Source organism: Pinus tabuliformis, chromosome 3_2 (genome assembly GCF_031772625.1).
Source record: "Pinus tabuliformis cultivar Carrire ecotype Pingquan chromosome 3_2, CPIR1, whole genome shotgun sequence".
Taxonomy (NCBI): Eukaryota; Viridiplantae; Streptophyta; class Pinopsida; order Pinales; family Pinaceae; genus Pinus; species Pinus tabuliformis.
Genome location: NC_142302.1, coordinates 1,249,881,220 through 1,249,894,373, shown reverse-complemented (window position 1 = coordinate 1,249,894,373; position 13,154 = coordinate 1,249,881,220). Strand labels below are relative to the sequence as shown.

At 39.9% G+C, this 13,154-nt stretch overlaps 1 protein-coding gene across 7 annotated transcripts in view; it reads right to left on the bottom strand.

The window, feature by feature from the left end:
* The window catches only part of LOC149185264 (uncharacterized), a 361,912-nt gene that overhangs the window by 107,615 nt on the left and 241,143 nt on the right, over positions 1 to 13,154 (bottom strand). For all 7 annotated transcript variants that reach the window (XR_016257370.1, XR_016257369.1, XR_016257371.1 and 4 more), the window contains 2 exons: positions 577 to 681; positions 98 to 187 (listed from right to left, as the gene is read on the bottom strand). Coding sequence is in view for 3 of the 7 variants with exons in the window: in XM_089417869.1 (XP_089273995.1) it covers positions 98 to 187; positions 577 to 681 (195 nt within the window). In the remaining 4 variants the exon portion in view is untranslated. The remainder of the gene's footprint in view (positions 1 to 97; positions 188 to 576; positions 682 to 13,154) is intronic.

Sequence of the window (13,154 nt, the reverse complement as noted above, 5' to 3'; positions counted from 1 at the left end):
GCAAGCTACATTAAATTGGGGCAGAACATTCAGTATGGCTCAAATAAATAATGAAAAAAATGCAATATAACTTTAAACGATGTTACCATGCAAGTACCTCATCAGTCGTGCTTTTCCATTTGCAGGTACAGTGAGAAAGAAGGAAGCTCATCAAGTGGAAGAACTCCATTTGTAAATCTGGCCTTGCCTGCAGATTGAAAAAATACTAACTTTGTTCAACTATGCATAATTAAACAAAACATCATCCAAAGAAATGCCAATTAGCAACATGGCAATAACATGTGTCCATGTTACTTGAGATGCAATAATAACTAGTGTTAAACAGATCAACATCAATGGATATCCCCATGTTACTAGTAAATTTAGAGAAGACTTGAAAGCAGAATATTATTTGATTGATGAAATATTTTACTGGATAACCTTCACAATTTGTAACCTAAGAGATTGAACAGAACACAACATGCATATAGAAGAACATGAAAACAATTATTCTTAATTTTCCAATCAGCTGTCTTAATACAGAATATTCAATACTATCTTCAATAACTCATTAACAGATTATGTTTTACAACTCACCAGCATATTTTGGATCAGCATAAGATCCAATCGAGCCAAGTTGTTCATAATCTTCAAAACACCAGTTGCCACTTCTTCAAAATTGAGTGGAAGCACATATTCTGCCTGCAATTACTGATAAAATCATTAGTGTCTACTTTAGTTGCTTCAATAGATATAATGAAAAATACCTAACCAGACTTACCAACGATTAATATGTCATACACCCTCCAATACTAGACTAATATAGCAGCTATGCAAACAGTCTAACAGCTGTATAGATGTATTAAATGATTATTTGATAAAAATATTTGTTGAAGCCATCATTTAATGACCATTATTATTGGCAATTGCTAAAGATGCGACCATCTCTGTCTGAAATCATGTTATTTGATGATTATTTGTTATTGGCAACTGATAAAGATGTGATCTCTGTCTGCAATCATCACATTAGCATCATGAAGGGAGAGTTCATAACCAAATCCAAATCAGATACTACTATTGACAAAGTTGAACTGTTTATTTGCTAGTGTGCATTGATAATCACAAAAGCAGCAGGAGAAATCCAAACACCATGTATGTATTGACTATTGAGGACTCCAGAGTCATTGCTAGGGTTGATCACTTCCACCATAGGAAGCTGAGAGAGGAATGCTAGAAATCTTAACAGGGATGATGGTTGGAAGTTGAGTAAGATATGGATTCCATCTTTCTCTTCGTGATTCCACCCCCTGTCTCTTTCCCTCTTTTTTTTCTTTTTTTATTAAGTTTTATTTCTAAATATTATTTTTTTGTAATATTATTTACCTTCTGTTTTTTACCATTTATGGCCCCCTATAACTTTATTTCTATTTAAAATTCTACTTTAATTTAATTTGTTTAACATAAATTAAAATAATTAATCTCCTAACAACTACTTTATAAATTAAATAATATTTTGTAACCTTTTCTTAACCCTATATCTTTATTATGATTTAATTTTTGCAATATTATAAATTCATTTATTTATTATAATTAAAATAAATAAACAAACTCCTAACTATTTTATAAATATATAAGATTTTGGAACCAATTCTTAACCCTATAACTTTATTATTATTTAATTTGTGCAATATTATAATTTATTTATTTAATATAATTAAACTATATAAACTCCTAATAACTACTTTATATATAAATAATAATTTGTAACCAATTCTTAACCCTTACAACATCATTTTAATTAATTTATGAATTATTCTTACTACATTAGGAATTTTTATGTATAATTATGATAAATAATATTTTTGGAACCAATTCTTAACCCTATAACTTTATTATTATAAAATTTTGCAAGATTATATATTATTTTATTTAATATAATTAAAATAAATTAACTCCTAACAAATACTCTATAAATAAATAATATTTTGTAACCAAATCCTGACCCATATAGTATTATTTTAATTAATTTAAGCATCATTCGCTATATTAAAAATTAATTTTATATTTAATTATTCCTAACAGCTACTTTATAATTAAAAATATAATATTTTAATAAATAATTCCTAACAACCAATTTTAGAATATTATTTTATTTACCTTAATAACTAATTTACTAACGGCTAACTATGGGCAATGATGCATCCATGTTATTTATTCTATGAGATCGATTGATTTTTTCACCTTGTCCTGAGGATAAACCACATTAGTTGGTTCGAAACATCGACCAAATCCTAATGATGTGATTAATTCGAAAGACATTTGTTTAGAAATTTATTTTTTAGGTCAAGCACCCATTGAGTGTTTCTAGGGATTGCTATTTAGTCTACAAGTCAATTGAGTCATTGTCATGTACTGAAGACTCATTTGGGCACGTTACATATTGTAAAAAGAATTTATTTGAGTCAAAATAGAGTCAAAAGACACTTCAAGACCTCGTCATGATGCAAAGATCAAGTTGGCCTACATGAAGAGACAAGTCGGCCTAAAGATAGCAATTCGTACCCCTCACAAGCCTATAAATAAGAAGGAACTCGACCTCATTTGGAGACTTATTCAAGCAAATTCGATCTTCTCAAGATAGAAGTTGGAAAAGGACGAAAAAGAAGGAGAAGAACTAGATCGAAGTTTTTGGGTCTCTCTCTCTCGTGTTAGGGTTTCTACATTTTTTGGGCAAAAGAATTTGCTAGGCAGAAGAATTTGTTGGGGAGAAGAATTTGCTGAATAGAAGAATTTGATGGGCAAGTCGAAGTTGCAGAAGAATTTGTTGGGCAAGTCGAAGGTGCAGAAAAATTTGTTGGGCAAGTCGAAGTTGCAAAAAAGTTTCTTGGGCAGGTCGAAGTTGCAGAAGAATTTGTTGGCCATGTTGAAGTTCCAAAAGCATCTACTGGGTAAGTCGAAATCACATAAGTTGTTGGAAGCAAGGTTTGACTTGGTCTTGGAGGATCTTGGAATTCGTCAATTGAAGTTCTATAAGAGGAGAACAATTCTTGTGGGTTTTCCTCTCAGATTGGAGAGGTTTTGGCCCTGGTTGATCGCCTACATCTTGTGTCCTAATGTCTCATTGATTTTATTGTTTGGTAGCTATTTGATGATAAAGAACACTAATATAATCAAGTGTAAGAAGAAGCTAATCAAGTTAAGTAAAAATACATCACAAGCAGTTATCAAAGTAAGAGAAATCACCTAATCTAGCTGCCCCTAGATTTCTCAATAGTTCCCCCTCTTGTTTTCCCAGCCACCAAGATAATATCATCCTAAATGTGTCTGAGCCATTCACTGCCTCTCACCATGAGGATGATAGGCCTGAGATAGTTCTTCATCAAAGGTTCATGTACTTAATCATTGACATTTTCATCTTCTGGTTAGAAGAACAAATTCAATCATCTCAGTTGGTGTCTTTCCCTTCTTCCAAGGTTCCTTTCTATGACATATGGGTCTCTTATTTTCCCACCTCTCACCCTCATAATCCCTCATATTATTCTTCCCATTTGTGTTTTTGGATCTGTTGCATGAATAATCATAGAAGCACGTGTTCTCATATTGATCAATTAACATGTTGATTGCATTGAATCTATGATTACACTTAGCACTTGTGTAATATAACATGCATGTTAGAGTAGGATGTATTGCATACAGAGTTTTCTCATTATAACTAACATCATATGATATTATCATGCTAGAATAACTGCATCTAAATTAAATGGCATTTAAAGTATTAGTTTATTTCTTGTTGATTTTATGGCCTAACACTAAGCATGGGTGATCATAAGACACCACAAAACATGTTGCCCCGTGTGCTTGGTCTTTGATATGTGCAAGTAACAGGTATGCGGTCAAAAGAGATTGTTGGTGTTCTCATGACCTCTCCATACGAGTACATTCGTGCACTCTCTTGAGAGATCATGTCCTAGTTGGAGCTAGATGTTACCCACCACCTATGGGTAGTATTCATAGGAGAATTTGTTTCTCCTAGATGGTCCTCAGTTGGCAGCCAGCGGCCCCTCGCAGCCACCAGATAGCTCAACATGCCACTATCTTCACCGCCTGAGCCAGCCATGTGGTCCCTCACCCATCTATTATTATCATATGTTTCAAGGTGGGCCTTCCGACCCTGAAGGTATGCCTTTTCATTGTGTAGTTGGATTCTTTTGTTTACTTATCATGGATACTTTTGGGCATGGATTAGCGAAAGGATTCCGCGAAAAGAGTGGGCTTGATTTGTACTATTGTCTCCTTTATTCAACTTGATGGTTAACCTGGTATCCTAGTCATGTGGGATCTCCTTTACTGCCTACTAGCTTTAGGGGTGGCACAACATGGGAAATCTCGATTTTGGTAGCGAGGTCCCACTTCACGATACCATATACATCACTCCCCTCATCTCATTGTAACCCCATTCACCGCATTTCCCATCTAGGTCCACATTTGTCCACTGGAGGTTGATGCAGCTAAAAGAGAAGAAAATTTTGAATTTGGCCACTCTCAACAGGAAATGTACCATAAAATGCAAAAGATGGCTCTCAAATACAACTTTAGCACGTGGGCCAAAGCCAAACATGAGCTCTACCCCTATCATCATGGCCCATCACCCTAGTCCCTAGGGCCCCTCACATTGGCCCCTTACATCATTTGGGAACCCATGATTGTCCCAACCCTTGATGGGCAATGAACTGCCCTACCTAAAGGGGGTATTCATTGTTATATCCTACATATCATGCTCTCATCCCCTGAAGCCTCAAGCAGTTACAAAGGAAAAATCTGTAAAATACAAAAGGCATATGAAGAAGGACAGAAAAAGAATTGTTGGGGTAACTCATGTACCACGATTACTCCCTCCTATACTCGCATACCCAAGTGTGTGCTTCCCTTATCTCAGCTACTCTTGTATTGTGGCATGTGGCTTGGAGCCTTCCATTGATGCCCCACTCCATTCCATCATCATTTCACATACCACCTACCATTTGATAGATGTACCAAAGACATGGCATCCCCCTTTAGAGGCAGAAATCATCTAATAGGGTCCTTGGTTAACCTTCTTCTTGAACTTGGAGACACTTGTACGTTCTGAAGCCCACTATGGAGTGTCCACTTGGTTCCATGATTTGTAAGCTCATTTACTCAATTGCACTATCGATTGGTTGTACTTGAAGGTGAGGAGACGCATTGGATCTCATACAGGGTTACAAGTCAGTCTTCATTTGAGATTTGGTCTCCCTATACAGAGTCCAAGACACACAGAGGGTCATATTGGCATTTGTAGGGTGAGCATTGGGAGCCACGGGTCTCCGCCATAGCAGAGAGCAGATTGCCACTCCATGGGATCCTTCAATTTCACTCATGGCTTGCTTGAGTTCCACCTATTGGACAATGATGATGCACATAGACCACCTTTACCAATCGACTCCACTCTTGCACCACACACTTAGAAGCTGATCCAGGGCCGAGATGAGGATGTGTCTCACCGCGAGAGACAATGGGAGGGTTTGCATCATTCTTCTAGCCCTTACAAATGGGATGCGTGCTTGTTCGATCCATTTGGAGACCCGTGAGGATGTCTTGTGCCCCCATAGCCACTTGGGGACACCATAGGTTGTTTGCTTGGATATCAAGGGGCAAACCCCTTGATCACTATGTTTGGAGCCCATCCTTTCACTTTGGCATGCATTGGACTCCATTAGGCCTCTTCAACAGCCTTTCGACCTATTGTATTTATCATTTTTCCCTCTTTGGAGCCTTATTTTTTTATTATGGAGCTATCTTGGTGGGCTTGTCACCAAGTTATGTTATTTTTTGCAAATTATTTTATTACTAAGGGGCATTATTACGCTAATTAGGCTATTCGAACCCCCTTATGGATCATATAAATAGATGAGAGGATTATTCATTCTCTCATCATCACTTGGACTTGGATCTTTATTTCTTCTGGAATTTCGCTATAGCTATTAGAGGACGAATTGGATGAGCATTGATGCATTTTGACATTTAGAAATCTTTTCTTGGCCTTGGAGCTTTGATTTTTGTCTCTCTTTGATGATTGGATATATTTGCTTTACCTGTAAGTGTTATTTCATGGTATGTTTCTCTATTTAATATCACATGTATAATGTATGGAATTTTCGCTCATGGAATCTATGTGTCTGCCCTAATTGAAGTGTGAATTTGATTTTGTGAGGGTTTTGCATATGTTACATGTCTAGTATGGTGAATGAGTGTTCCTAGGGGTTTATTTTAGCTATGTAATTGCCTCGATAAGTCATCAAATTGCAGCATTAAGAAGTATAAATTTTCTTGGTAACCTAGTTGTTGCCCTTAGGGCCATACGAAGTTGCTAGGGAACTCCTTGATTGGGCACAAGATACTCCAAAGGTTGAAATCTCATTGACTCCATTCTCCCAATAGAATTCGCACTAGTCTAATCCTTGGTGATCACTTCAACGAAAATCTTTTCACCTTCCTCTCTTTGTTTCTCTAAGCCCTAACCCTAGTGTTTGCTAGGGCATCACAGGAATCTATTGTAGCCATACATCTAGTGAGCGAGTTGGTCCATAGTTGTGTTGGGGTATCCTTTAGGCCTCCACAAAATTTTGAGAGAATTCTCGTGGCTAGATTTAGAATTATCCAAAGCCCTAGCTCCAACTCCGTTCTTGATCCCAGGTTTCACTAGTTAGTGGCTTCAGCAAGGGTCATTGCATTGAAGATTCAAGTCAAATTTAATCTCTTTGATCCTTTTCTTTCCCCTTACTTGGTCAAGACCTTTTGTTTGATGTTTCACCCCAAACCTTTGACCTTGTTTGGCTCCACTAGGATTTCTTTGTGGTCCCAGAACCTTGACACTCCAACTTCATAAGGATTAATTAGAAAACCCTATCATCCTAGGATTCTTAGGTCTAGGGCACTTTATATCAAGAAACATTCCTCAGCCCTAGGTCTAGGTTTCCTTCTAACCCTTATTGGAGAGCCATCCATCTTGACTCTTGAGCAAGCAATCCCTATCATCTGAGTCTCTCATTTGAATAGGCTCTTGAAATCACTTCCTCTCCATCATTGATCTATTATTCTTAGTGATTCCCCTGTACCAAGACTCCTCACATCAGTGAAAATCCATAAAGAGAAGGGAGCTTTAGTTGAGGCGATAGTGGGCTATTGCTCCATTGTTTCCATTTGACCTAGTAGTCGATCTTTAGGAACCCTGCTAGATTGAGCGGTAACATGGTGCACATAAGGATGCCTCATGTTGACCAACATGCCCATTGCTATTTAGGGATTTTATGATATTCTCTTCAGATTCACATTCGATTCCCCAATCTACACCACAAAATTCCCTCATAGATTCATCACTTGCTTAACTATCTACGGGACAATGATCTTCCACATTTGTGACCTTTTCAAGATCACCCCAAGCCTCCTCCAGTATATCAAGCTCTAGACTTTCCTTGCGAATGGAGCAAAACTATTGGCTTCCCTGTTGAGGATTGCAATGCTTTTATCGGACAGCATCTCACAAAACGTTAACTACATAGTACTAATAAGCAAGTTCTAGAAGGAGGATATCTATAGGATTCTCGTCATACTCATGCAACACTTCATCAACTTCCATCCTTCGCTCACTGCATAAGTTTGATAGCAAATTCACATCAAGGAAATCCTTTGTCAGTTGCCTGTAACATTTCATGTATTCATTCACAATTTCTTGAAGGGTATGAAAGTTCCCCTGATTGAAGACCTCACTAATTTCTTGGTCATCTTGAGGAAGATCATCTAAGACTTTCCTTTGCTCATGGCATTCTTATCCTGGATGACGATGATCTTCCTATCAGCATTAACATCTTCAGAGGGACGGAATTCCCTTTCAAGGGTTGTGTCCAAACTTCAACAGGGATCATTATTTTCAAGCCTTGGCCCCTTATAACTTAGAAATTTTTCAATCAATACCATGATAGAGGGAATGCTTCTAGGTTTGCAAGAATCAACAAGCCAATCCCAATGCTTATGCCCAAGAGAAACAAGACAATGAATAACTTTATGAGAGTGTCATGATGAATCACATTGACCTCTAACGCATGCTTGATGAGTCTTGTTATGTGATAAATTGTTGAAGATGGATCACCAACAAATTTGGGCAGATTTATCATAGCATTTCCATCCCAATCATTTGGATATCTAGGAATGCCCATGATATCCAAAGCAAGGAATAACACATGAAAATCCTGAAAAATCGTTTTGTTGAATTTTGCATATTAGCCACATTGGAGTCGCCATGGTGAATTCAAAATGCCTTAAAAGATGCTTGCTTCACCCTACAAGCATTGAAACTTTGAAGCTCAATGAAGAACTAAGGTTTCATTCTTCTAATGGAGTTGCCAAATGAGCATATGTATCCTTCTCTATGGGATAAGCCCAATCAAGGAAACGAAGTTAATACTTTGGGTTACGAGGAGGTTGACTCAATTCCTCCCTTGCAACAGCGCCAGAGATATTGCCTCAAAATCTAGTAGGTCTTGTAGAGGGGTGCTCTACAAGGAAAACATTAGACTAAGTGCCAACAATGAGGTGTGTTCCAATGTCACCACAACCATTATGCCCTATTCTTTATGGAATTTAACAAATGGGAGGCTTCCCGTTAGATAGGTCACCTATAATAGATATGTTGTGTTCAAGGATCAAGGTGACAAATGGCTTATAGAGGATAACTCTTCTTAAGGACAAGGCTCATCTAGCATGGAAAACATAAATCACATCCTCCAATAAGGCCACATTCGGGAACAATTGACCTAGGGCTTGAGAATAGCAAGCCAAATAGATTATCCTAAAGTCAATAGGCCAAGAAAACATTTCCCGCAATGAATATTAGCAAACAAATGGAACAAGGAACCTTCAATAAGCCGTCAAGTTGAAGCTTTGAAAACTACGGTTTTCTTAAGGCAAATCTACCTAGGGAAAGGGAATTAGGGCTTGAAATGGAGAGATTGGCCACTAAGGGAGGTTGATTTTGAGGAAACCAAGTCTTCCTTCAATGTTGAGTCCTTCCACAAGCTAAGACTCTTCCTCTAAACTAATTTGCACCAAGCCCTAATTGGTTGCTTATCCTTAAGAGGGTCAAAATTAGAAAAAGAGAGAAATTTTAGCTTGGGGATGAATTTGTGTTTGATCACCAAATTGACAAGGCTAGTGTCTAGTCCTTTTGGGATGATGGGGTGTATGGATGTTAAATATCAGCAAAATCTTTTTAAGGGAATTTTGATGCGTTAGATCAAAACCTTAGATATTATCTTTGTGTGAGATCTGTTGAAGAAAATGTAACTAGGCTAGGTCTTCATAAATGAAATTTTGATATTTGTATTTATTCAAGAAAAGAGAAATTATTTTGATATTATTTGTCAATGAGTTTCTTGCTCATTGAAAATAGGTCAAGCACATTTTAAAGTGCTTCTAGAGAGTCAAAGTCAAAATGTAATTATGATGAGACCCTTTGAGGGCATGTTACATCATGTATGTCAATGGACAAGGTCATGGGAACACCTCCAAGTCAAGTCAAATCCTCTCCTAGCTTCAACGAAGTCTCCAAGCAGCCAAATAATGAATAAAAGATGAATTATGATGAAACAGTCAAGTCAGCCTAATGAACAGTCAAGTTGGCCTGAAAAGGAGGGACAAACCTCTATTTATAGAGGCTATCCACTCCTCTATAAACGCACTCAATCATCTCTAAAATTTGCGAAGGAAGTAGCTGAGATAAAGTGAAGGGAAGAAAGTCTAAAAGGGTCTCCAAGGTGCAGCGAAGCAAGGAGGAAGAACAACAAAGGTAAGGAGACAATTTCTAGGGCACCAACAGCCACACGTGCGAGGATAAGGGAGCCTCCCTGCAGTCATAATAGTAGCACCATATCAGCACCACCACTTACCTTGTTTGGCCTAGAAATATAGGCCTAAAAGGCCTCCCACTCAAGCGAAGGACCACAGAAGAAAATGTTGAAATTTCTAAGTCTAGCCGTTAGAAATTTAATCTGTATTCTTCTGGTTTATTTCTTCTACTTTTTAATTACGAACAAGTTATTTAAAACATATAAATAATAAAATAAACACCATACAGTCTCAACCATCTACAGATCAACAGCAGAAAGAAAACAAACACACAAGTGACACCGTTATTTTTGGACAACTCGTCCCCAGAAAAACCCAATGCGGGAAAATTGGTGCAGCTATTCTGAGGGTATATTATTATGCAGTATTTCCTTGAGTACAACTGGGTGCCTAACCTGCTCACCCGATAGAGAAAAAATACATGACAACAATACCTCTCTATTCGAAAACCTGTCCCACAAAACCCTCTCCAGTGACTCTAAAGCTCAGCGCTCGCCCTTCTGGCCTCTGCGTCAACCTCCTGCTGCACTGCGTCAGCCCCAGGACCCGCTGCATCAGCCCTCTGAGGCACTATGCAACCTCTAGGACCCTCTACGTCAGTCCTGCAGCCCTCTGTGTGGATGACACAGTCCCTCTCGCCTCTGCGTTGTCTCTGTTGGGCTCTGTGTGGCCTGCTCTGGTTGTTGCTCTCGCTCTTTGCTTCTACACTGATCTCTTGGCACTGTCTCTGCCTCTCTGCCTCGTACTCACTGCCCCTCGCTGTTGATCACTGATTCAACTTTGCTTAGCAACCCCGCTCTCGCAAAATGAATGACTGATCACGCTAGTGTATTCTCCAACTGACCCTCAAGCTTCCTCTTATACTTTTCTCGTTGGTCCTTCAACGGTTGAGATTAAATCTCTAATCAACGGCTAAGATTAGATTTGGCTTGATCCTTATCCTTTGGAACATTCTAACCCAGTTTTATATTAATACCCATTAATATTTTATTTTTCCTAAGTTTAGACTTAGGAACTCCATTAAAAATATTAATTATTTTAATATCTCCCAAACCGGGTACAATCTGTCCAAACCATTTCTGGGTCTTGGAGATCTCATGTGCTTTAGCCTCTCCACCAATTTTCATGGCTAGAGCACATCTAATGCTACCCCAAATCAACACTCCCTCTTAGCGAGGAATGTGCTCTAGCAATACTCCTCACTGAGCATCACTCTGATTATCTGGCACCGGTACCTGTGTTGATGCTAGGCCTCCCCGCCCACATTCTCTGCACCACTACATCCTGTACTGCTACCCATGGCCCTGCCACTGCAATTGTTGCATCCGTACAGCAACTCCCTCTACATCTGTGTTGTTGTTGGTCCATAGTCCCAACACTGCATCTGCACTACATCCCCCTCTCATCATGCTACTACATATTGCTACTACATTGCAACTCAGCTACTGAGAAGTAAGTAATTGATCCACCCAACTTCTGACATCCCTATTAGGCTAGAAACACTCTTGATGTTGAAGCTCCCTCTGCTGTTAACAAGTGCTCCCTCTACTGACCTTTGCGCTGCTGCAACAACTCCCTGCATCTCGCACTATTGCACAACTCTCTGTGCCATCTTGCACTGGTGCAACACTCTCGTGCCTCTCACATTGTTGCAACCTGCTAGCCTTGCGCTGCCCGGGACTTCTGCACTGTAGCACTCTCTGCCACTTCATCCGCATCCGTCTCTACTAACATCCGCCAATCCTACTACTCTCTCTTCGAGGCTCTTGTAGCAAGGTATAATCCAAGAGGTTGGGTACCCCAATGATTTTTCCCCTCATCGCCTGTAGTCTTCCTGACTACAACTCGATATCTCCCCACTTCTTCTCTAGTGGCACATGAGCACTCATGGCACAATCGTCATCCTCCTCGACTTCTTTCTCCACCCTCATTGGTGCTGCCTTAGAGTCAAACGCCTCTCCCTTGTTCTTCTTCCTTAGACACTGGTTTGCTTAATGACCCAATTCCCCACAATAGAAGCACTTGACCTTGGAGAGGTCCTTCTTCTTCCTCTTCTCTTGCTTTCCCACAAATGCCAGAGGTGCATCCTCTTCCTCTTCCTTCTTGATCCAGACTCCTTTGCTGCTACCTTCCGTCTTGGTTAGCCGTCTGATCTCCTCTTGGTGAAGAGCCGCCCACAGTTCTTCCCAATCTGGAAGACTCACCCTACCCAGTATGATTTGGACAAATATCTCCCACTCCTCGAAGACTGCGTTAAGTGCAGTCCTTACCATCAACTCTTGATCAAGCGTGACCCCTATGGAAGTCAGTTGGTCCCAAATCTCCGGCAACCTACTGAGGAAGTGATCTATCTACTCTCCCTTTTGCATCTGGTATGACCTTAGCTAATTCTCAAGGAGCATCTTCCTCTGCACGAAAGTATGCTGGTACAACGTCTTCAAGGTGTCCCACATCTCCTTTGTCGTTTCCTTCTCAGCGATATGTTGGACCACATGATCCTTGACCCCATCAAGGATGATGCATTTTGCCTTGGCCATTGCCTCCTCGTACCTCTCATTAGCTACCGAGTCAACTGGGATAGCCATTACTCTCAAGGTGAAGCCCATGATGCGATGCATGTCTAGAATTGACAGGATCTTGGCCTTCTAGACCACAAAGTTGGACGCTCCGTCCAGCCTATCCTAATCCCTCAGCCCATTCACAACCATCTCTCTATTTTTCTCTGTCGACTCCTCCGAGTCTCTCTACTTCCCGCCTGGAAGTTCTCAGTTCGACTCCTGCTGAGTCTCTCTACTTCTCGTCTGGAAGTTCTCAGTTCGACTCCTCCGAGTCTCTCTGCTTCCCATCTAGAAGTTCTCTTCTAGACTCCCTCTGAGTCTCGATTTCCCTCCTGGAAATCCTTCTGCCAACCGTCAAATTGTACCTCTCTGATCTTTTGTGCACCTGCAACTTTGATCCGGATTCCTTGGCTAAAAATCTGCCTCGGTAGCGGCTCCCTCTACCTTGGTTTTGCACTGTTAGGTATTGTTTTGCCCACAATACCCCAACAGCGTCACTCCCCGCAATCTACCCACAGCCTCCTATGCCCCAGCGACTGAAGGACTAAGCCTCTAAGTGTGCACCTGCAACTCTGATCTAGATTCCTTGGCTAGAAATTCACCTCAGTAGTGACTCCCTCTACCTTGGTTTTGCGATGTTAGGTATTGTTCTACCCTCAGTACTGCACCAGCTTCACTCCCTGCAATCTGCCCACA